Source organism: Schistocerca cancellata, chromosome 4 (genome assembly GCF_023864275.1).
Source record: "Schistocerca cancellata isolate TAMUIC-IGC-003103 chromosome 4, iqSchCanc2.1, whole genome shotgun sequence".
Taxonomy (NCBI): Eukaryota; Metazoa; Arthropoda; class Insecta; order Orthoptera; family Acrididae; genus Schistocerca; species Schistocerca cancellata.
This window is the reverse complement of record NC_064629.1, coordinates 731,235,598-731,261,406: the sequence shown is the minus strand read 5'-3', so window position 1 is coordinate 731,261,406 and position 25,809 is coordinate 731,235,598. Positions and strand designations below refer to the sequence as shown.

General features: G+C 37.3%; 1 protein-coding gene across 2 annotated transcripts in view; it reads left to right on the top strand.

Annotated features, from left to right (window-relative positions):
• LOC126184944 (arrestin domain-containing protein 2-like) overlaps nucleotides 1–25,809 on the top strand; it is a 226,104-nt gene that overhangs the window by 183,582 nt on the left and 16,713 nt on the right. For both annotated transcript variants that reach the window (XM_049927617.1, XM_049927618.1), the window contains one exon: nucleotides 9,025–9,139. In XM_049927617.1, coding sequence (XP_049783574.1) covers nucleotides 9,025–9,139 — 115 coding nt within the window. The remainder of the gene's footprint in view (nucleotides 1–9,024; nucleotides 9,140–25,809) is intronic.

Below are 25,809 nucleotides of genomic sequence, written 5' to 3'. Positions count from 1 at the left end.
CCGCTTGGCCACTGTGGCCAGCCTTTCTAACTTTTGTCCCTGTGATGATGTTCCTTGGACTGAAACAATCTGCCATCTGTTTTCTAAGTAGCAGTTAGAACAGTGCCTTCCACACTGTAGCATTTTAATTTATAGGGGAATGCAGTCAAATATTTTGCTCAAATCAAACAATGTGATTACCACAGACTCTCTCTTTATATTTTTTAATAAGTATAAAATAGCGGTAGTTGTGAATTTTCCCTTTCAGAAACCATATTGTCCTTCAGGAAAATAATTGTATTCCTCAAAGTAATCCAGAAGCTGATTTTCCTAATAGATTCAATCACTTTAACTAAGATTGGAATGATTCAATTTGACCTATAGCTTGGTACTTGCTCTGGGTCTATCTTTTTGTAAATTGGAACTGCCCCTGCCAGTTTCAAGAAGTCTGGGAAGGCTCCTGTTGATAAGTAACTGTTTAGTGCTATGGTTAATGACTGAGCTATTTCAGTGCTACTTTTCATCAGGACTGTACAGGACATCCCATAAATGTTTACACTCTCCAGACGTTTGTAGTCTTTCACTATTTTCACTATGTCATTCGGTTGTACCTTTTTCCACTTTTCCATTTTGCAGTAGGTTATAGTTTTTAAGGAAGCAACAGGATCCACACACAAGTCTGGAATTTCAGCTACAGTATTTTCAACAACTTTAATAAAGCAGTCATTATAATGATCAACAGTGCAAGTATTTAAGGAGGATGTAGGCTTTTTTCTGTGTTCATTCACTAGATTCCATGTTGCTTTAATGGATTATAGATTTCACTTATGAATCTATCATTGTTTTTCATATTGGATTTGTCTACTTCTTTTCTGTATAGTTCCTTGGCCTTTAATTATTTACAATGAAGCATGCGTTTAGTTTCAAGGTCTGCCTTGAAATGGTCATTCAATATTTGGATAATACTTTTCAGACTAACTAGTACAACTGTGTATGACACCTTTCTTTGACTATTTTTTGTTTTTCTTGTGATTTCAACCTCTGTTTCATGTAGTTAATAGACACATGAACAAGAAATGGAACGTGTTAAATCTGCAAAGAAACTTGCATTTTTCTTCAAAGCTCATATACAAGGACAACTGTTTAGTCTTGGTACTGTGGAGCAACTGTAGAGAATACCTGCTTTGATTTGTTGTGGATGGAGTGGATGAAATTAATAAGAGAGATATTGGAAAAGGAGGGCCTAAGGGAAACAAGAAACAAGGGACAAAGCAGGAAGAATTAGTAGGACAAATGGATTTGAGAGTTCACATTGCTGTAGGAGGGTTAAGTTTTTTTGGAGAGGGCAGAATAGGGTAGAAAGACCCCCCCTACATAAAAAAAAACCATAGCAAATGAACTTCCATGGCCATGGACTCAACAACTGATTTATTTAAGCTTTTATTTCATTTAAGGTTATCACTTCCATACTTTTTTTCCCACCTGACATCCACCTATCATTATAGAGACATTTCACATAATTTTTCTATATGATGGGATAACAAAAAGCAACTCAAATTCTTTCCCTGCTGGCAAACATTCACATTATTTTGAATCAATTAGCCTACCATCATCCATGGAGAAGCATCAGATTGCTTGTTTTCATTAATTTGGATTCATATCTTCCATTATTTTTGTTTAATCTCCTATCTGTAAGATTTCTGTACAGAACATGACACTACCAACTATGCTTGCCACTCACTAAGATACCCCTTTCCAATATTCCATAGAACCATTGATTCGAAAAAATCTGAAAGAATCTTAAATCTGCACATTTTTCAGTCCTATTCAAATGTCTCATCTTCAGTTTGATGTCCAAATTCAGCATGGTATACAAATCAAAAATCTGTTCTCCTTCCCTGTCCTTTTTGTCACCTGGCTTTTTTAGCAAATCAACGGTAAGCCTGAATTGGGCGTTGCCTCTCCCAGTTTGTACCTCAGTCAAACTGTGATCCTCCCTCATCCCAACCACCTCCCACCCCTGGTAATCTTTCAGGAATTCCTGTATGTCCCTCACCTTTTCCTTGACCTTTTTCTGAGAACGCAAGGTAAGAGCAGCATTCTGCTGTCTTAAAACAGACCATGATCTGACCAGTCTCTCTTTAGTGATGGGATCCATCACTGATGTGATGAACTGTGGAGATTTTCTGGCAGAATGTCTCTGACACGTCCATCTACAATCCTTATTATAATGATTAAAAGAGTACTGCAAGACGTTTAGTGCCAACTAAAATCTTGAGGACTACCTCAGATTCTCTCATGTGAATACATTACCCTGCTCAGTTTCCACATGTACAAAGCTTTTAGATGCTTCTTAAACAACACAAGCCCAACTTCTGGAGAAATCACATTGCCTCTAATTACTGTGTTTCAATGGAGAAGATTTCTGGCATAATTGAGTAACACCTTCAACCAGTTTCCACAACTTAACTTCCTACATAAATAACACCAACCACAATACTGTGCTACTACTGAACACTACTTTTCCCACTCTCCTGCCTATTCTATACCCATCACTTCATTCCTTATACTGGTTATGAATTACATCCTCCATACCATTAAAACTAACTACTCTGTCCATTTCATTCTGATGATGAATTATATCCACCACACCATTAAACCTATCTATTCTACCCATTTCATCTATTTCCCATCAGTTCAACAAATCACATTCCTTGATGTACACTTTCAACTCTCTTATTCCTCCACAAACAACCTTTGTCCATATAAATCTACAATATTATCATCAGACTCATTTCTATATATGCTGTCCATCCTACACTAACTAATCTCTCCCACACATTGTTGTCACCAAAAGAGAGCACATCTGCAGTGAAATGGAGTATCTTTACCATGCTGAAGGCTTTACTGAAACCTAAACATATAGAGTTATAGGCACTCTCTGCCAAACGTCTGCCGCTCGTGGTCTCGCGGTAGCGTTCTCGCTTCCCGAGCACGGGGTCCCGGGTTCAATTCCCGGCGGGGTCAGGGATTTTCACCTGCCTCGAGATGACTGGGTGTTTGTGTTGTCCTCATCATTTCATCATCATCCAGGAAAGTGGCGAAATTGGACTGAGCAACGGTTCGGAAATTGTACGGGCGCTGATAACCACGCAGTTGAGCGCCTCGCAAACCAAACATCATCATCATCATCTCTGCCAAATAAGGCTAATTAACATACCTCCTGTGCCATACATATGTCTAAAACTCCGAACAGACTCACTAACCAGCTAGCCATCCAGTTAAAAAAATATTACACCATACCACAATAAGCTCAACCACAACCTATGATGAAGCTTTGACTACTTTTCATCTTGACTTGAAATGAAGCACAACCCCTCTCACTAAGCCTACAAATATCCCACTCCATTACTATGCAACTCACACTGCCAAATCCTTCATATGGATTCTATGTGTATTAAAAATCCAGATACAAGATCTGTAACATGCACTCATATTGTTCATCTTATTCCAGTCCTGCGTAACTCATTCCAATACAATCAGTGTCACCTGTGAAAGTAGCTATGTGAAGTTTCAACTCTGCTGGAATGAAAACATATACTTATTTTGTTGTGACCATTAACCAACTGTTCAACAATATGAATGTCCTCTGCTAAACCATAGGGTAGAGCAAAGTTGATCACACTGTGGCTGAGCCCAGTACTAAATTCAAGACTTGTGTTGTAACCCATGCCATTTGTGCCCTTCCCCCCACACACACATCAACTGAGCTGTATAGGCAAGACTATCTCACTAGCCATACAACACGTAATTTGGTGCCACAGTCATTCTAGTCCCAGACTCCACTATTCTCTTTGACACATCTACTTTCCATCCCCGTTCTCTTTTTTCTTCCTAGGCCCACCTATCCTCATTACATTTCTTCAGCCCTCTCATTTTACATTACTGAATAGATCTGTCAGTCCATGAAACTATGTCTACACAGTTTTTTAGTTGTCTCCCTCTTTCTTTATTTTATAATCATGTTCCTAAATTCCCCACCACTACATCACCAGGTGCAACATGCTCCTATCTCTGATTTCATAAAGCAAGCTCTGCTTGAACCCATATTAGCATCTCTTTTCTCATTGTTCCTACCCCTCTGGCCAGGGAATGTATGGTTCAATCCATGTTAATGTGACTATCTACTGCTCAATGTCTTCACTGTAGAGTGAGTTATCTCTTTACTCATTACATTGTTTCACTGTGCCTAATATTGAATTAATATTTACCTTCTTTGCATTTAGATCACATGACATTTAGTTATTGTGTATGTGATCATGGGTACCTGTTTTGTTTTATTTTGAGGGAATGTGCTGCTGTGTTTGTAAATTTCTAATGGTTTTAATCTTGAACTTAAGTTGTGAATTTAAATTTTCATGGGATTTCAGAAACATAGATTGAAGAATTTCTTGAGATGGTATTTCAAATATTTACCATTCAGGTTTTGTAAAGTAATAAATAAGGTTGAAATCAACTCAGGTAACAGTATTTAGTACCCATGAAAAAGGCTGAAAGTTACATAATTGGAACACCAATTCAAGAACTGCTGAATATCCTTTGAAGCCCTAAAACCTCACTCAATTAATTTTGATTATTTCTACATGCACTTCAATGTTCCTTGACTGACAATTTTTGTAAATTTTTACTAAGCTGACGAACATTTTCACTCTCAAAATTGTCATATTAGTCTTTGATTAGTACTTTGGTGACCCTTCACTCCATATTGACAAGTGATTATCATTGTTTAGTTTTCTCCTGGTGTTATTCATAGTTACTGCAATGACAGATGCATTTAATTTTCCTTATCAGATTAAGTAACTCTAAAGATAGACCCATATTTACATACCATTCTCATGTAGTTCAAATGTCAGTCATCCAAGAATTCCTTTTATGCTATCCTCCAACACTTCAGGGCAACAACGTTTTCCTGCTTTACTGTTGACTGGAAAATTCCAATGTTGTATCTTTGATACTTTTCATAGAAATCACTATGTAGATGTCTGTTTTCATGTACAAAGAAACAGGACTTACTGAAAAAGTTGTTAAGGCATCACAGAAGCTTTTCTTACAATTCCCCTGCCTTAATTCTTTCAGATTTTGTTGCAGTCTCTGTGACTACATTATCCTTAACTCCTATAAACGGGAGATAAAGCTATGGTTTAGTCACTTAACATAAGGTAGCATCTACTTTAGTAATATGACATATAAGGGGTGATTAAAAGGGATCTGTTCAAAGGCTGTAAAGTCCAGAATAGGTATGCCAATTAGGCAACATCACCATGAGCAGTGAGGCAATCATCCCACTGATGCACCAAGTTTAAGGTACCCATTTGGTAAACACTGTGTTCTGCTGCATGAAGAAGTCTGTAACTGCCTGCTGCACATCCTCATCTGACAGCAAACATCAACACTTCAAGGCATTTTTAAGGTGTCAATGGCAAGATAATCACATGGAAAAAGATGAGGACTATAGGGTGATTGCTTATATATCTCCCGCTTGGCATAACTTCTGCATTACAAAATTTGCAATATGAGTATTTGTGTTATCATGAAGCAGCAGCACCCCTTGGTGCAGTTGGTGTTTTTTGACAGACATGCTGCTCCGTACCTATTCTTCATTCCCCAATGGCTGTCTATCAGTGTTTGTCCAGCAGCAGCTCATAAAATAATAAAAGCTATTTGGTCCTCTTTGAAAGCATTTGGTAATAAAGTTGCCATAGTTCACATTCTCACATTTACTGCACGCAACTTGAAAAGACATGAAGAGTTGTGCTACATTTCATCAACACTGCAGCAATGCCCTCAGATGGAAAATTTTGATCACTCCTTATAAATACTTCAAAGCATGTTGGTGGCATACTGTGCTCACATTTTTTGCTCAGAAATGAAAAACTGTGCATTTCACAAAAAGAAGGAAAAGCAGTGTCTTATGACTATGATAGCAATGACTCACAACTGGAATCAATCAACTCATTTAAATACCTAAAAACTAAACTCTGCCCAAACAGGGCATGAAGGCCCAATGGTACTGACCAACTGCCATGTCATCCTCAGCCCAAAGGCATCACCAAATGCAGATATGGAGGGGCATGTGGTCAGCATACTGCTATCCTGGCCAAATGTCATTTTCCAAGACTGGAGCCACTACGTCTCAGTCAAGTAGCTCCTCAATTTTCGTCTCAAGGGCTGAGTCCATGCCGCTTGCCAACAGTGCTCGGCAGACTGCATGGTCTTCCATCTAAGTGCTAGCCCAACCTGACAGCGCTTAACTTTGGTGATCTGATGGGAACCGGTGTTACCACTGTAGCAAGGCTGGTGGCCATTTAAATACCTGAATGTAATAATTTGTTGGAATATGGACTGGAATGATTGTGCAGAATCACTCATAGGTAAAGGAGGTGGCGGACTTTGGTCCATTGGTAGGATACTGGGAAAATACAGTCAGTTTACAGAGGAAATTGTTTATAAAACACTCATGCAATGTATTCTAAAATATTGATCTTATATGTGAGAACTGTGTCACATAGGAATAACATGGGATAATGAACATATACAAAGAAGGACAGCAAGAATGACCACAGATTTGTTTGATTTCTGGGTGAGGATTACAGTGATACTGAAAAATCTGAACTAGCAGATGCTTGAAGATAGATGCACATTATGCCATGGGAGCCTGCTCACAAAATTTCAAGGAACAAGTGAGGAATCTAGGAATATACTATGAGCCCATACATATCCACTAAGGTGTTAGGAAATCATGCTTCCCATGCTCCATATGCAAATGGAGAAGGAAGAGGTCCTGATAAGTGATACAATGAGTACCTCTGCTGTAAACTTGAGAGGAGTAAAATTTAAATTCCAAACAGGCCACACAAACTTAGATTTTATGTGGGTTTCCTAATCTGCTTCAGGCAACTGCAAGAACAGTTAACTTAGCCAGGCTATGGGAGATATGTTTCCCACTATCTTCCTACTTATAAGCTCAACCAGTGCCACGCACTAGTGCATGCAGGACTAAGTCTGTAGAATGAAATAACAGGACATATAAATGTTCTCATTGTTTGTTTATTGGAACCAGACGCAACTACCTGTAACATACAGTACAATTACATACGATTGTCCCAAAAGTGAAAATAAATGCTAGCTTGAAGGTGTCCATATCATTTAACATAGTACTCATTGGTGTATGCATGAGTACAGGGGATTTGTGTGTATTTGGCTTAGTCAGGGCAGACATCAAACCATGAATAAGTCTTGGTGTGTGACACGCAGTTGGTGGTCACACTTTGAGATGTGGACAACATTTATTACACATGACCTTATCAACAATGCACTAAATAATCTATAACATGATCATGGCAGTCTACATAACTTGGCACACAGAATGTTACTGTGACAACAAAAAACTATCATGCACTCGCAATACAAGATGAAGTGGACAAAGTGAATTTACTCTAAACATGCAACAGAAATGATACAATTAAATATTCTTGTTAAAGTGGCAAGTGGAATGGTGCACTATCTATGAGGATCAGTTACATGCTAATAGCATAGCATACATGACACACAAAGGAAATAGGCAGGTGAAAGGGCAAGGCATGTGTGAATTTATTGTATAATAATTACAATGCAAGCAAATCAATATGATTAAATCCTCTGTTTGGTGGCACAGCTTGGTCTGCATCAAGAATAAATGAAGCACTCTGCCACCAGCTGTTGATAAGGCTTGCAGCTGCCAGGAATTACAGTCAGCCAAAGTGTGCAGTAATGACTCAGCAGCATTTTCTTCACTTTACTCATACCTGTGTGGAGCAGTATTGAAAGTAATTATCAGGGAGTACTTCCTAGCACACACCTTTCTGGGAAAACCCCTCAAGCTCCAGCAAGGAAGTGCATGTCAGAGAGAGACACCAACTCTTAGGTCGACTTTTACTTGCAGCCCAATCTGCTGCTGTGCGGTGTGTCATCTGCTGTTCATGTCTGTTGAAGAAGTTGAAGAAGTTGGGTGGAGGGTGTATACATGATGTAGTGCATTGCACAAGGCAATTGTTGATTCCCTTACTCAGTCTTACAAGGCTAGGCTAGCTCTTTGTCTTTGATTATCTTGATTGTCATTGGACATGAAATCCTTATTCTTTCTTCCTTTTTTCCTACCAAAATCTGTAGAATTTTCTTACTCTTCCTTTTAAGAGGATAGTTTAAGAGGATAGTTGGACATTTCAACCAGTACTTGATTCAATGTACCATGAAAAACACAAACACTGCAAACACTTCAAATCTGAAATATGCTATTTATGATGTGTATTTATGTGTTTTAATATATTTTTATTAACACTGTATGAATTTATGGCATTGCATATCTATACATTTCCATCATAAACTATAAGACAATAATGTTGTTTCATCTTTAATTCTTTATGGATAACATTCATTTCTACAAGTATATTATGCTGAAGAAAGGAGTATTCTCCATTAAGATTATTAGTGTAGTGAACTGTCTTTGTATCACTATTTTAAGTAGTGAAATATGAAGAGAACTTAAAAAGTCTTTATATTTACAAAGTCTATGTCATTACTGTGGAGGCAATTTTTTCCTTTTAGTCCTTCAGCTAATTTACATTTTCAATGTAGCTTAATAATCATATAATTCAGTCCATTTCATTATGTCCCTGTTCTTGTAGTTCTTTTTAAATTGTGCACGCTACTTGATAAAACAATTTCATATGCATTGGATAATAATGACTTTTTTCTGCATGGTTTTAGAACTCACTGTATATTGCTACATGCACAGAAACTAGCAGCTCACATAATCACTTTGTAAAAATTAAATAAAGTAAATACCACACTTTAATGTGTGTAAATAAAACTGTGGTGTAACAGCTGTTCATTGAACAACTGATCTTCACATGTATTGTGTTTATTACTAGTTGTTTAACACAGTTATAGTTTTCTTTTTATTGCTTATGGCATGAATTTTCCATTTTGTATGCATTATGCCAACAGGTCAGCCTAGAATTTGAAAAATCTGGAGATGATTTGCAAATGCACTTTCCAATTACTATTGCGACTGTGCCATTTCGTATTCCGAACTCAAACCAGCAGCCTAAAATTCAATATGGTAATGTATTGCCACCAGAAAAATTATTAGTTATAATAATTGTATGTTCTCTGATAAGAAACTGGTGAATATAAGAAACAAAAATCAGACAGATTTGCTTCTATTGACTCTTTAGGAAAAGGAAATATAAAACATGAAAAGAGATGTGAATAACTGAAACTGACTAGAATGAAAGCTTAATCCAATAATGCTGGCTAGTGATGAATATAATTACTAACACATATATACATGTTCTATCAACCCGACTTCAAGACAACATAACAATAACCATACCATTATGTAAAGTGTGAATTCCATATCTTCTTTATGAAGTTAACTAGAAAAATGTATATGATTATTTCATAAAACTCTTATTGTTTCCTTATGAAAAGTAGTAATTTTATCTCTCTCTTTCACTGTATTTTACCGTCTGATATACCTGTATATGAAAATTTGTTTCATAACAACATATTATACCTTCCACTGCCACCTTCCCCTTTGCAGATTCTAAAATTTTGTCCTTTCCATTTGTCTATACTATTACTATACAGTAGTCTCAGTGGCTAACACATTAATAACCTATGTTTCCCTTCATGGAAAAATCTACACAGTAACACAAGATATGAAACACATGTCCCTGCCTCGATATGTGTAGATGGCAATACACTGCATGCTGCATCTATTTAACCTCAAACAAAGAATGCTGCACAGTTTGGCAATGCTTTTCTAATAACTTTATATGGAAAAAACCACTTTAGATGCATACAAAACATGAAGTGACAGTTAAATGAAAAGTATCAAGTAATGGTCAAATGTTAAAATAAACCAGACTATCAGTTATATCAGAATTATCTGCTTTTGTGAGTTTAATTTGAAGTTTGCTAAAGTAATAAGTCACTGTCTGTCATATCTGTAATTCTTATCAGACTTTCAGAATATGAGACAAATGTCATATGTCACACTATTTTGTGAATTCAAATGAACTGTTGTTATCACTGGTTCAGCACAACATAGGACACAAACATAGAGACTTATCTGTGGGATTTAGTTATTTGAGATAATCACAATATTTGAACAGATTATAAATAAGATGTACTTTTCCCTTCTTTTGGTGTATCCATGTCTGATGAATGATTTTTTTATTTCTTTAATTATTGTCAGTGGTTGATAGGAAAGGAATGGAAAACTAATAAGTTTACACTCTTTGTGCATGTTTTCCAGTGACTGTCACAATTGTTATTTGTTTTTTGTAAACAAAACTGGCTCATTTTATGTTCATTCAATACATTCCACAACAATAAGTAATGATAGGGACTAATAATTGCAATGGTGTTATCTATGACATTTCTCAAAGGAACCCCTCACTGTTATGGTTACAATCAAGAATATTTGTACTAAAATATGTTATGACTCTCCAGATGTCAGTTTAAATTATGTATAACCCTTGGTCAGTCTGCTTGTTCACTCATTCTTGAGCTACAAATCTAAAGGTTTGTACTTCAACTCTCAAATTATGAGGCACTTAAGAACATAACATTGGCAATTTACTTTGTGTGCGAAAATTGTCAAATAACACTTGACTTGTATTGGATGTTGAACCAATGAGCCCCTCTAACTGGCTCATTAATCTATTTATCAAGTCAAAGGAAGGTAAGGATATATGACATCCATTAGAATTGCACCTAGTGAATCATTCCAGTTTTCAAATCTGCATTCAAACTGAAAGTAGCTTTACATTTACACAATATGCCTTCGCAGTAAAATAAGGGGACTTACGGCTTAATGTCTGATTGATTGTGAAGCTATTAGAGATGGAACTCTAGCTCATACAAGGGAAAGATGGGGAAAGAAATCAGCTGTGTACTTTCCACAGGAAGTACCCATCATTGGTTTAAGTAATTTTAGGACAATTATGGAAAACTCAAATATGGATGGCTGAATGAAGATTTGAACTGCCACCTTCCTCAATGTGAGCCGGATGTTCCAACCACTGTGTCACTTCACTCAGCTTAACAGATGTGTCTACAATTGCTACCTGTATCATTTTGAGCTTTTTCTAGGCTACAAACATGTACCAGCTTTCTGCTACATCTCTTCACTGTATTACTCAGAAAACTGTAATCTTGATTTCTGTCCTTTTGATTAATTTGTATTACTACAATTTCGGAGTATAAATACTTGCAGAAGCTGCAAGTTTCAGTTTTTAGATATTATCTTCTGTTTGTTGTGATTTCCTTGTTATTTTCGGGCTGTTTAACTTATTTATGTAATTATATATTCTTTCACAATTTGGCATAATGATGTAGGACATATCATATAAATTACAAAAATGTTTGTGTTGTATCAGACAATTATTGTTAAAATGTGCCTAAACATTAACAATTTCATTTACACCTTCATTTAGTTAGTTGCATACATTTTCCATGGATCATTTTGCACTATAGACTGTAATGATGTGGAACAAATTATTTTAAAAAGAAAAAAAGATATGCAGATGTGAGTGAGTAATTCCTACCCCCCAGCCTTTACACATAACAGTAATAGAAATTCCTCTGTGGAGTAGTAAGAGTTGTCAAGGAGAAACTTTCTGTTTGATATCAAATTATACTTTGCTACTGTCAGATATTTTATACCACTGGGTAAGTGATCAAAACTTTTTTTGCAGCATTGTGCACCCCTTTTTATGCTAAAGACGACCTTAATGTAGAGTAATGTATGTAATTTTTCCTTCAAATACTGTAATTGTGTACCTCATTGTTCCTTTTAAACTGTAGTAGACTATTTACAACAAACTTCATGAGGGAATAAATATACTGTGATCAATAGTCAAAAAGCCCACTATCTCATCTTACTGATTTGTGTCTTCCCAAGATTTATAGTGATTCTAAGTGCAAAAGTAGCTGAGCTAAGTTGTTTTAGGAGTTCCAAAATGTGTTTTCTCCAATTTTAATTCTCATCAATATCAATTCCAAAGAATTTTGAAGCTTCCCCCGTACTTATTATTTCCTCACCCTGAGTTACAATTATCATTGGTGTAGTACATCTGGGTGTGTAGAGCTGAATATGCAGTGTCTTTTTAACATTGAGGGTGAGACCATTCAATGATATTTTTATGAACTCTGTTTACAATTACTTCTGTTTCTGTATGTATGCTTGGATTGATTACGGTACTAGTGCCATATACAAAACGAACTAAGTCTGCTTGTTCTGCTTGTTGTATATGAGGTGGAAGATTGTTTATATATATTAGGAATAGTAGTGGACCTAAGAATGAGCCTTGGTGAGCCCCATATGTGATTTCTCCCCGTCAGAATTATGTCCCTGGACTATATTGCTTGAATTACTAAGTACAGCTTTCTGTGTTCTTTTGGTTAGATATGACACTGTCTGTTGGTTGGCTTTACCACCAATCCACTAAAATGTCAATTTATCTAGAATAATACTATGATTCACACAGTCAAATGTCTTAGATCATTAGCACAAAATGCAAACTGACACTATTTTATTATTTAATGCTTGTAAAATCTGATGAGTGAATGTGTAAATGGCATTCTCAGTGGAGCAATATTTCTCACACTTAAACTGTGATTTGCTAAGGATATCACAGTTGCTAAGGTGAACTACTATTCTAGACTATATCACATTCACAAAAGTTTTGGAAAATGGTGTTAGCAGTAAAACAGGCTGGTAGTACTTGACATCTCTCTTATCTTTCTTAAAGAGGGGTTTAACAATGGCATATTTCAATCTCTCTGCAGTAATGCCTTGAGTCATTGATCTGTTCAATACATCAGATGAGACTGGGTTTATTATGTGGGAACAAATTTTTAGTACTCTATTGAAAACATCATCAAAACCAGATGAGGTTTTAATTTTTGAGAGAATGTATAATTCATAAGACTGAATTTGTAAAAGTTACATTTTCAACATACTGCTGTGATTTTGCTCTTGAATTGTTTGCCCCTGTGCTTTCTACTATATTTAAGAAGTGACTATTAAATGCATTAGTTATCTTGACTAATCATTTATATCCCTTCCTTTCATTTCAATAGTCAGATTGTCTTGTTCTCTGGCTGGTTGTCCTGTCTGTCATTTCACTACACTCCATGTGACCTTAAGTCTGTTGTCAGAAGTACTGATTTCTGCCATTATATCCACATTCCTTGATTTTTTTAACAACTGTCATAATAATTTTAAGTAATTTTTGTAGTGTGCAACTATTGCAGGCTCCATACTTGTTCTTGCCAAAAGATACAATTTCTTCTTCATTTCAAAAGGTACTGTGATCCCTCTCATGATCCATGGTGTTATTAACAACCAAACCCAATTCAAAAGTAATAGCAGTGTGCATAACTACAATACTAGGAGAAAGGACGATCTTCACTATTCAAGATTAAATCTAACTTTGGCACAGAAAGGGGTGAATTATACTGGCACTAAAGTCTTTGGTCACTTACCAAATAGTATCAAAAGTCTGACAGATAACCAACAAGTATTTAAGAAGAAATTAAAAGAATTTCTGAATGACAACTCCTTCTACTCCATAGAGGAATTTTTAGATAGAAATTAAGAAAAAAAATTAAAAAAAAAAATAAAAATAAAAATAAAAAGTAAAGAAAAATAAAAAACACACAAAAAATAAAGTTGTTATATTAACTTAAGTATGTTGTTAAATTAACCTAATTATGTCATGTATTGGAAAATTCGACTCGTTCCACATCATTACGAAATATCGTATTCATGATCCATGGAACTAGTATTAATCTAATCTAATCTAATCTAATCTAATCTTTTACGTGGCTTTTTTCAGATTTCTTTTTGATTAGCTTATGCTAATAACAGCAACTAAAAACAGTGTCCATTTTTAACTTTAACATACAATCACACATACTGATATATACATTGAGTGTATTAAAAATATATTTGAAGATTTTTAGGACACATTTCCCACACTAAAACAAAGAGGATAGTCAAATTACTGAGTTAATGAAAGAGTGTTTCACAAAGTTGATTAGTCAGGAACTCATAATAAATGTTTAAATTGTCTGATCTAATCTTCTCCTTATTTATGTACATTCATAAACTCACAAAATCATGGATTACAGCAGCCTTTCAAATACCCATATTTGGTACTGAATAGTTGCATAAATTTCTGTAACTTTTGAAGAAATGTCTAAATTATGAATTTTTCTTCTATAAATCAATAGTCTTAGATAGGTCTTGTGATAATTATCCAAATGACTGAGATTGAGGGGTCATGACATTTTTTGTCTTCTACCTGTCTTCCATAGTAAATGTCTTCCTGTGCATTTTTAACAATATGACAATGGATGTTTTTAGTTTTATAGTAAAAATTGTGTACTACTTATTATCTAGATATAAACATAATCACCAAACTCTCTAAGGAATTAGATCAGGAGGACCTAAAATATTCAAGTAAACTGTTTTAGAACATTTTAGAAACATTCTGTATCTTGGTTTACATCCTCCTCCTCACCCCTTTCCTTTCAGAGTGAACTGTGAGAGGTGATGTGAGTGTGACTCATATGTCTGAGTGTTGATTATTTTTACCCATTATAAATTAAGTAGTTTAAAGATAACAGTTCCTCTCCTCAGTTGACTTTAATCATAGACAAACAGTTCAACATCCTACAGAGATATACAGTATGTCTGTGAATGATGCAATGACATAGTTTAAAAAGAACTTTTCTGTAATGTGAATGAACCTTTTAATCTACTGTGAACCATGTGTTTTGGTTTGAAATTTCTTGCTAGATGAATACTAAGTACTAAAGCAAAAGTACTGAACCTGAAACTTTGACTTTCACAGGCAATGCTTCAACACACAATATTACTTTGTAAGGAAGGTTTAAAGGTTTATTTTAACTGATAGTTTGCTGTAACCCAAAATTGCATTCCATACATGACAAGGGCCTGATAACACCCAAATGATTTCATTCTGGCAACTTGTGTTGGGCACAGTTCAAAACTAATTTTCATAAAAGAAAGAAAAAAAGATTGAATTGAGCCTGTGATAAAGTCTCTTAACAGGATCTTTATAATACAGGTAGTGGTCCACATACATCCTCAACACTTTTGTAGATTATGTAATTTCTATGTCTTTATGAACCAACACAAAATATAAATCAACATTTTGAATCTTTTTTTAAAGTTGTGTTATCACCACCACCCTCATTGTCATCATCAGCCACTTGACATCCACACTTGGTACCTCATAGATTTACATCTATTTTCTGCATCATGAAGTGCATGGCACACATTCTACCCCATATTATGGTTTCTTCTCATTCCATTCATATATGGAGCAAGGGAATGCTCTGTGCACATTTAATTAATCTGATCTTGTCTTTGTGGTCTCTGTGGTAGTAATAACAGTGGCAGTATAACTCTCATGATTCCTTTTGAAGGTCAGTTGATATCTATGCTCAAGCATTTTCCACTTCACATTTTTCGGCTCTTGTGTGTTGTTCTTCCATGAGTCAAATAAATCTGTTACCATTCTTATTGCCCTTCTTTGTATATATTCAATACCCCTTGTTAGTCCTATTTAGTATGGACCCAGCACACTTCAGGAATATTATAGAAAAGATCATGTGAGAGGTACATAAGCACTCTCATTTCAAGACTGGCTAAATTTTTCCCAATGTCCTACCAATGAACAGGGGTCTGCCACCTGCTTTACCTATGACTGAACCTACATGGTCATTCAGTTTCATATCCCTGCAAACAGATCTATGTATCTGTATGAGCTGACTCACTGCAATTGTTATTGATTGATATTTTAGTTATATGGTGCCATATTTTTGCATTTTGTGAAGTGCACAAATTTACATTACAGAACATGTAAAGCATGCTGCCAGTCTTCACACCAATTTGAAATCTTATCAAGATGTGACAATGCATGTGCAGGCTGGTTTCAAATTGTACTATCAGAGTTATTGGCCGCATCATCAACATAAAACACACCACTTCACATTTTTCATCACCTGAATGATGCTCTTTCATGAGTCAAATAAATCTGTTACCATTCTTGCTGCTCTGGCAAATGTTATTTGGAAATAAAGAAATACTGCATCTGCCTGTTTGCCTTGATCCATGGATTTCACAATATCACATGAAAGACCCCAAGTTGAATTTTGCATGACAAATGTTTACAGAAACCGTTCTTGTTGGCATGAAAGAGATCATTCTGTTTGAAATATCTCATTGTTTTTGAGATCATAATATCTTGTAAGATTCTACAACAGATGGATGTTAATACTAATGGATGGTAGTTCTGTGGATCATATTGCCACCCTGCTTATAGATGGACATGACCTGTGTTTTCTTCCAACCACTGGGCACAGTTTTTGTTCATGGCCTCTGTGATGTACGAGGGCAGTTCAATAAGTAATGCAACACATTTTTTTTCTGAAACAGGGGTTGTTTTATTCAGCATTGAAATACAACAGGTTATTCCCCAATCTTTTAACTACACAACACTATTTTTCAACGTAATCTCCATTCAATGCTACGGCCTTACGCCACCTTGAAATGAGGGCCTGTATGCCTGCACGGTACCATTCCACTGGTCGATGTCGGAGCCAACGTCGTACTGCATCAATAACTTCTTCATCATCCGCGTAGTGCCTCCCACGGATTGCGTCCTTCATTGGGCCAAACATATGGAAATCCGACGGAGCGAGATCGGGGCTGTAGGGTGCATGAGGAAGAACAGTCCACTGAAGTTTTGTGAGCTCCTCTCAGGTGCGAAGACTTGTGTGAGGTCTTGCGTTATCATGAAGAAGGAAAAGTTCGTTCAGATTTTTGTGCCTACGAACACGCTGAAGTCGTTTCTTCAATTTCTGAAGAGTAGCACAATACACTTCAGAGTTGATCGTTTGACCATGGGGAAGGACATCGAACAGAATAACCCCTTCAGCATCCCAGAAGACTGTAACCATGACTTTACCGGCTGAGGGTATGGCTTTAAACTTTTTCTTGGTAGGGGAGTGGGTGTGGCGCCACTCCATTGATTGCCGTTTTGTTTCAGGTTCGAAGTGATGAACCCATGTTTCATCGCCTGTAACAATCTTTGACAAGAAATTGTCACCCTCAGCCACATGACGAGCAAGCAATTCCGCACAGATGGTTCTCCTTTGCTCTTTATGGTGTTCGGTTAGACAACGAGGGACCCAGCGGGAACAAACCTTTGAATATCCCAACTGGTGAACAATTGTGACAGCACTACCAACAGAGATGTCAAGTTGAGCACTGAGTTGTTTGATGGTGATCCGTTGATCATCTCGAACGAGTGTGTTCGCACGCTCCGCCATTGCAGGAGTCACAGCTGTGCACGGCCGGCCCGCACGCGGGAGATCAGACAGTCTTGCTTGACCTTGCGGCGATGATGACACACGCTTTGCCCAACGACTCACCGTGCTTTTGTCCACTGCCAGATCACCGTAGACATTCTGCAAGCGCCTATGAATATCTGAGATGCCCTGGTTTTCTGCCAAAAGAAACTCGATCACTGCCCGTTGTTTGCAACGCACATCCGTTACAGACGCCATTTTAACAGCTCCGTACAGCGCTGCCACCTGTCGGAAGTCAATGAAACTATACGAGACAAAGCGGGAATGTTTGAAAATATTCCACAAGAAATTTCTGGTTTTTTCAACCAAAATTGGCCGAGAAATAAAATGTGTTGCATTACTTATTGAACTGCCCTCGTATTATAGTTAAGACTGGGGCTAACATAGCTGTAAATTTTATATAGAATGACTGGGATTCCAGCAGGCTTTGAGATTATTTGAAATTTTAGTGACCTCAGCTGTTTCTCAGTAACACTGACACTAATATTTATGTCTCTGATTTTTGTAATGATGGGAGAATTAAACTGGATCTTCCACTGTAAAAGAAGATTTAAAAATAGAGTTCAAAATTTCTGATTTTCCTTTGCTACTCTCTTTTATTAATTCCTGTGACATCTAGTGAAGGCTTCATGCAGTACCCATTTGCTCTTCATTTAGGATTTCTCTCTCTATAGGCTTATGCTTTGTTTGATAACTGTTGTGCAGTAGCTGCTGGCTCCTTAGAATTTTCACTACAGGGACTGTATACCATAGTGTGTGTTCTGGCCATTTCAAGTGAACTACATGAAAAACAAAATGTCCTTACAAATGAGAGAGAACAAGGAATATTACTGACACCATTTAAGAAATAAGGGAGTATAAAAGTATCTATATAAAACTATATTTCAAAAGACGATTTGTAAAAATGTAATAATGTTTTACTGTGTTTGCACAACCATACCATTTTCTGCATGTTTTAAATTAAAAACCCCCACTGGTGATGGTGACATTTGTTGCCAAAACTAGTTTGGGATAATAAAGAAATAAGCAAATAACATGGTGTTTTGCATCACGGCAGACTCAATTTGTGATATTACTGTTGGACTTAAAAAATTTGCTGCTGATAAGCAGTTTTCCTGAGACACTATCAGACTCCTTTAATAAAAAGGAAAGAGAAAACAGTGCAAAACAAGACCTCATGTACTGAAAAGGACACTTGATAATCGGTAATCTTAGAACAGTTGGTACAAGTAAAATTGAACTCTATGCAGGCAGCCAGGGGTGATGTATAGACACAGAATTTAGGAGTAGAAGCACTCATAAATTAACTTACATATTAAAACCAGGAGTAAAATTTAGTGCAGCCACACCAATGAATCCAGAAAATATTTCATTACTCACTAACAAAGATTTTTCCGTCTTCCTGGTGGGATCGAATGATATTGTAAGGAACAAAGAGAAGGAGAGAGAGAGAGAGAGAGAGAGAGAGAGAGAGAGAGAGACAGAGAGAGAGAGAGAGAGAGAGAGAGAGAGAGAGATGAGAGGGACAAATGTCATTGTTTTTTAAGTGCCACATTGACACAACTTGACAGAGTGATCATGTGTCAACAAAAAAACTGGATGTGCTAATACAGAGATGCGGAATTCTGCAGCCATTTTTAAAATGCAACATTTGTTGACACTAGCAATTTGGGGGAAATATTCCACACTACACAGGGTTTTCACCTAAATAGACTAGGAAAAAATGTTATAATAACAAAGATTTTATAAATGTAAATAAGGACTCAAATGTGTAGGTTGATGCTACAGTCATGCATCTCATGGACAGAAAGTGTATGTTATCAGGAGAATCAAATGTAATTTCTGCTGCCAGTGAGGCTACATCACTCCAAGGTAACTGTAAGATGTTGGTAAAGTAACGAAACATCCAAAATGACACCAGTTCACAGAGAAGAATTGGAAGAAGAAGGTCAGCTAGTGTGCTTGATACAACATATGATGGGTTACCAAGTATGAAGATTTCTCAGCCTCCAGAAACATCTCAAAGAAATACCAGAAACTAACAGGAGAGCACAGTAGCAGTTACAGAGCAGGCACCCAAAGCCTCTATAACAGCAGCACCATCATCACTGAAAACAAAGTTGGAAAAAAATGGCAGTGGTGGCAAGTTACTCACTGCAGCCCAGTGAATGATTCATGAGGTGCAGGAAACCTGTGCTTCTCAAGGATTTTTTGAACCTAACCACGACAAAGGACAGAACATGACACTGAATACTGTAAATACACTCCTGGAAATTGAAATAAGAACACCGTGAATTCATTGTCCCAGCAAGGGGAAACTTTATTGACACATTCCTGGGGTCAGATACATCACATGATCACACTGACAAAACCACAGGCACATAGACACAGGCAACAGAGCATGCACAATGTCGGCACTAGTACAGTGTATATCCACCTTTTGCAGCAATGCAGGCTGCTATTCTCCCATGGAGACGATCGTAGAGATGCTGGATGTAGTCCTGTGGAACGGCTTGCCATGCCATTTCCACCTGGCGCCTCAGTTGGACCAGCGTTCGTGCTGGACGTGCAGACCGCGTGAGACGACGCTTCATCCAGTCCCAAACATGCTCAATGGGGGACAGATCCGGAGATCTTGCTGGCCAGGGTAGTTGACTTACACCTTCTAGAGCACGTTGGGTGGCACGGGATACATGCGGACGTGCATTGTCCTGTTGGAACAGCAAGTTCCCTTGCCGGTCTAGGAATGGTAGAACGATGGGTTCGATGATGGTTTGGATGTACCGTGCACTATTAAGTGTCCCCTCGACGATCACCAGTGGTGTATGGCTAGTGTAGGAGATCGCTCCCCACACCATGATGCCGGGTGTTGGCCCTGTGTGCCTCGGTCGTATGCAGTCCTGATTGTGGCGCTCACCTGCACGGCGCCAAACACGCATATGACCATCATTGGCACCAAGGCAGAAGCGACTCTCATCGCTGAAGACGACACGTCTCCATTCGTCCCTCCATTCACGCCTGTCGCGACACCACTGGAGGCGGGCTGCACGATGTTGGGGCGTGAGCGGAAGATGGCCTAATGGTGTGCGGGACTGTAGCCCAGCTTCATGGAGACGGTTGGGAATGGTCCTGGCCGATACCCCAGGAGCAACAGTGTCCCTAATTTGCTGGGAAGTGGCGGTGCGGTCCCCTACGGCACTGCGTAGGATCCTACGGTCTTGGCGTGCATCCGTGCGTCGCTGCGGTCCGGTCCCAGGTCGACGGGCACGCGCACCTTCCGCCGACCACTGGCGACAACATCGATGTACTGTGGAGACCTCACGCCCCACGTGTTGAGCAATTCGGCGGTACGTCCACCCGGCCTCCCGCATGCCCACTATACGCCCTCGCTCAAAGTCCGTCAACTGCACATACGGTTCACGCCCACGCTGTCGCGGCATGCTACCAGTGTTAAAGACTGCGATGGAGCTCCGTATGCCACGGCAAACTGGCTGACACTGACGGCGGAGGTGCACAAATGCTGCGCAGCTAGCGCCATTCGACGGCCAACACCGTGGTTCCTGGTGTGTCCGCTGTGCCGTGCGTGTGATCATTGCTTGTACAGCGCTCTCGCAGTGTCCGGAGCAAGTATGGTGGGTCTGACACACCGGTGTCAATGTGTTCTTTTTTCCATTTCCAGGAGTGTATGACTGATAAACATTCTCATATTAATAAAACACTAAGTGCGTTGCAAGTGAATTTCTGTAGCTTTAGGAATAAATTGTTGAAATTGGAGCACTTCTGCAGTAATGAGGAAGTAGATCTTGTATGTATATCAGAGCATTGGATGAGGAATGGTGAGGTAGAGTTCTTCATTCCTTGGGGATATGTTGTTGCAGATGTGATATGTCAGGAAGTGAAAAAAATGGTGGGGCAGGCATAGTTAAAGAGGGTATGAGATTCACAAAAATTGGTATTACGTCATACTGTTTCAAAACAGATGGGGAGTTAAGTGGTGTAAATCTTGTAGAGTATAACACAACCATTATAAAGGATATCAAATTAAACACCTTTCAGCCATCAATTTTTAACTTTATTTTATTGGGCAACCAGTTTCAGCATTTTGCTACACTATATTCAGTCTCCTGACAATTGGGTAGGAGTAATCTACATCACTTGTGATCCAAACAGGGGCCAGCAATACTGGTGTTAGTAATTACAGTGACCACTTCAACCATCACCTGCCGACCATGAAAAATGGTGTAGTAAAATGCTGAAACTGATTGCCCAATAAAATAAGGTTGAAAATTGACTGCTGAAAGGTGTTTAATTTGATATCCTCTATCGAACAGCCAAGGCCCACAACCATCACTAAAAAGATGGACATACAGTAACCATTATAAGTCTCTACAGGTCTCCATGTGGAGACACAGACATTTTCTTTGAGAATTTTGAACTGATAATGAAAAAGTTGTTAAAATCTAAAACAGAAATTGCTATCTACAGGACTTCCATATAGAAATGGGAAATGAGAGTGAGAAAGTCAATATGTCATTTTTCAACCTCCTCAGAGTATTCAATCTACATTGTAGCAACAGAAAAGTCACATGTGATGGAACATTTATAGATAACATCATTGTTAACTCTGAAAGTGATGTGTACATTATCAGTATTGTTGGAGGGGGATTTGCACTGCATGATCCAATACTCCTTAGGCTTAACCAAAACAAAACTGGTGAATTCCTCTATAAAAAAAGTGCCAACACTAAGGGAAAGGTGACGTGGGGTAGAGGACCAAAGGAAGAAGTAGTAAACAAGTTCATTTAGAAATATTATGTGGAACTGTATATACTAGTGTCAAATGGGTATAAATGAAACTGAAACTGCTTTTGAGAGGTTCATTAAAATTTATTTAGACCTGTGGTATATTTGTTCTCCTCTTATAAAAATCATTCACAAAAGCAAACCTATAAAGAAGAACATTAAGTGATCTACAGATGAACTTACCAATATCAGGGAAATATGTTATGTTTGTACTATGTGTATAAAACTTCTCCTAAATATGAAACAGAGCAGAATGATGAATTGTAAGAAGCTTATCTGGAATGTACGAGCACTAACAGAACTAAGCTTAGAATGGCAAAAAGAACAGCATATGAAAGGTACATTGAAGGTGCTCCTGATAAGTGCAAAGCTGCATGTAATGTTGATGCACAAGAGCATCACATGTAGCAAGAAAATGATACAGTTCATGATCTGGACAAAGTTAATCTTTTTGTCATGGATTCTGTAGCTGATATTAGGAACAAAACTAAAACTACACATACTAATCCAACTGATCTACTTAAGCATCAAAACTGTAGAAACTACAGCTTTAAATGCAGAACAATCACACCCACTGAAATTAAAAAAGTAGTAGCAAAGTTCTCAAACTCAAAGAGCATGGACTACTCTTGGTTGTCCAGTTATATGATTAGGAAAACGGTACATATAATTAGTGAAACATGGGCCTTTGTTTTTAATGGGTGTCTAGAGTTGGGAGTATTTCCTACAATACTAAAAATATTCAAAGTTATTCCAGTGTACAAAAAAGGCAGCAAACATGGTCTCAAAAATCACCAAACAGTTTCAATAGTTCCTGTTTCCTCCAAAATATTTGAAACTCTTATTTATAACCAACCGAACAACTACTTTGGGTTGCATAATCTATTTTCTAATAGTCAATTTCGCTTCTACATGGGAGGAAATACTACCACTGCTGTCCTGTCAATTGTAAATGAAGTAATAACAGCCTTTGAGAATAAAAATAAAGCTTCACTCCTTTTTTGTAATTCAAGTAAGGTATTTGACTGTATTTCTCATGATATCTTACTTGATAAACTCAACTTCTGTGATGCACAAGGATCGGCATTGGCAGCAATTGTATCATACATGGACAATAGGAAACAGTTTGTCTCTGTCAGAAACAGGCACTCACAGCTGAAAGAAGTTAAAACAGTGGTCCCACAAGGTTCTGTCCTTGGGAACTTTTTTTTTCATAATTGCAATCAATGATTTACCCCACTGTGTAATTGCTGATGACATAACATTACTAACTAAGCATTAGAATACATTAGATCTGCAAGATATGATGCAACATGACATGGAAGCAGCACTAAACTGGTTCTCATCAAATACACTGCTTTGCAACCATGATACAAACCAGCAGATTATATTTCGATTGTCAAAACTTTAGAAGTAAAAGCAGTTAAAATTCTAGGAATTCATGTAGACTCTATGTTAACTTGGGAAACATGCAGAATTATCTTGAAAGATGACCTAAATGTCTCTCTACCTAGTTTATCATATATATAAATCTTTCTACTTGGTTTAGTTGACATTTGTACTTTCTTAAGTACTGTTGCTACAACTGCTCGAATATCAGTGATATCAATTTAAGAGTGATGATCCTCAAATATATCAGATCTATTTGTACCGTAAGATGTACTGTACTATATTTCTGTTACCAATGTTCAACATGCTAAATGAGACTGTACAGGCATACACACAGAATGTACAATATAATCCTTCACATCATTTGCTGTCATTTCTGTCTCTACTTTCCCACGCATTAAATTGTCTTCAGTTAGATACATGCATTAGTTCCTGCATGTTTTATGATGTCATCTACTCACCTTCTTTTAGATTGTTGTTTCAGTCATGTCTCTACCAGCTATCCATATGGCTAAATGTACTCACATCCATTTTATTTTCATTACAGTTATAATTATGAATGCAACTCCAGTCTGTTTCCTGGCACATTTGTTCATTTTACTTTTTCTCCTAGTAATTTTCAATAAGTACCTTCTCTTTGATTTATTATTAATCCTCAGCTATTGAATAGCTTTCGTGTTAAAACTCCATATCTCACTACTGCGAGTCAAAACCTTCCTTTTCAGATACATTGTAAGTTTGGTTTTGGAAACCCCATTTAATTTACCATAAGCACTCCAGACCATTTTGCTGTTGTTTTATTTCTTTTGCTGTACATTTAGTCACTGTCTTCAACTGCTGAAACTATATGACTTCATCAGCTGGTTATATGACTTTATTTTTTATCTATACTGTTTTCATTTTGATATGTTGGTTGTACATTATTATTGTCTGATCATAACTGAATTTAAGGCCCCCTTTCAGTCTTGTTCTATTACATTCCTACATTTTATGTTGAAGTTTTTATGCACTAACTCAAAATAATGGTCAAAAATTGGCAATACAAATGTACAATGAAGATGTGGAACTTTCTGTGACAGAGTCACTCCCCAGAGAAATAAGGGATGCAAAAAATTATGTCAAGATGCTTGAAGATGCATTAAGGTACCTTGCAGAGCTTTCTGTGGAGTCAACAAGTGATAGGCAGTCACAGTTCACTGAGTGTAAAATCACTTACTGTTCTAGGCCTAAACTAACAAACCATCATGTGCTGCTAAATAATAGATGCGAAATACTGATACCAACTTTGCACACTCCAAATGTTACCAAAAATTGAATCACAGCAGTGGAGGTAAATAACAAATGTAAGAAGTCTCTCACGTCATGAAATATAGCCACTAAACCTGAAATTATTCCACCTACAGTAATCCAGACAAATGTAATTAAAGAACAGAGGAATAACAGTGATATCTCTATATATTCCAGCAATCATGGGAGAGCAACTGCCAACGTTTTACAATATGAACAGTGTGTAAATGCCACCAATTTCATCAAACCAAGTGCATCCATGCGTGAAATCATAAAGAACTGCTCCAATACTACTAACAAATCATGCATGGAATTAATTGCAGGCTCCAACAACATGTATAAAAATGAACTCAAACAAGCCCGAAAGGCGTAAATAAACACACTGATGCTACTAGAGGAACAAAAAACAGTTGTTTTGGGAATACCACACAGATTTGGCAGATTTTATAATACTGCTTGTTGGCTTTCTCAATCTCTTTGTTTACACAGTAGAAATTACTGTGTAAACAAAGAAATTGAGAAAGCCAACAAGCATTATTATAAAATCTTACTGCACTTTAATGTAAATGGATTAGGTATAACCAATCATAATGGTAGAGTGAATAAAATTGACAAACTGCAGATTTTACTCTCAGAATGCAGAAGTATTGAAACTATTTTTTTAAATGATCATTGGCTTACAATACCACATTCTTTCTTGACACTGGCGATATGGACTGAGAATTCTATACCAGACATGGTTTGCACCTTAATGGGAAGGGAAAAAGTTTCATTTGTAAACAAATTGTAGAAATCCTAAGGAATGTTCATGGCACATCTACACTCCTGGAAATTGAA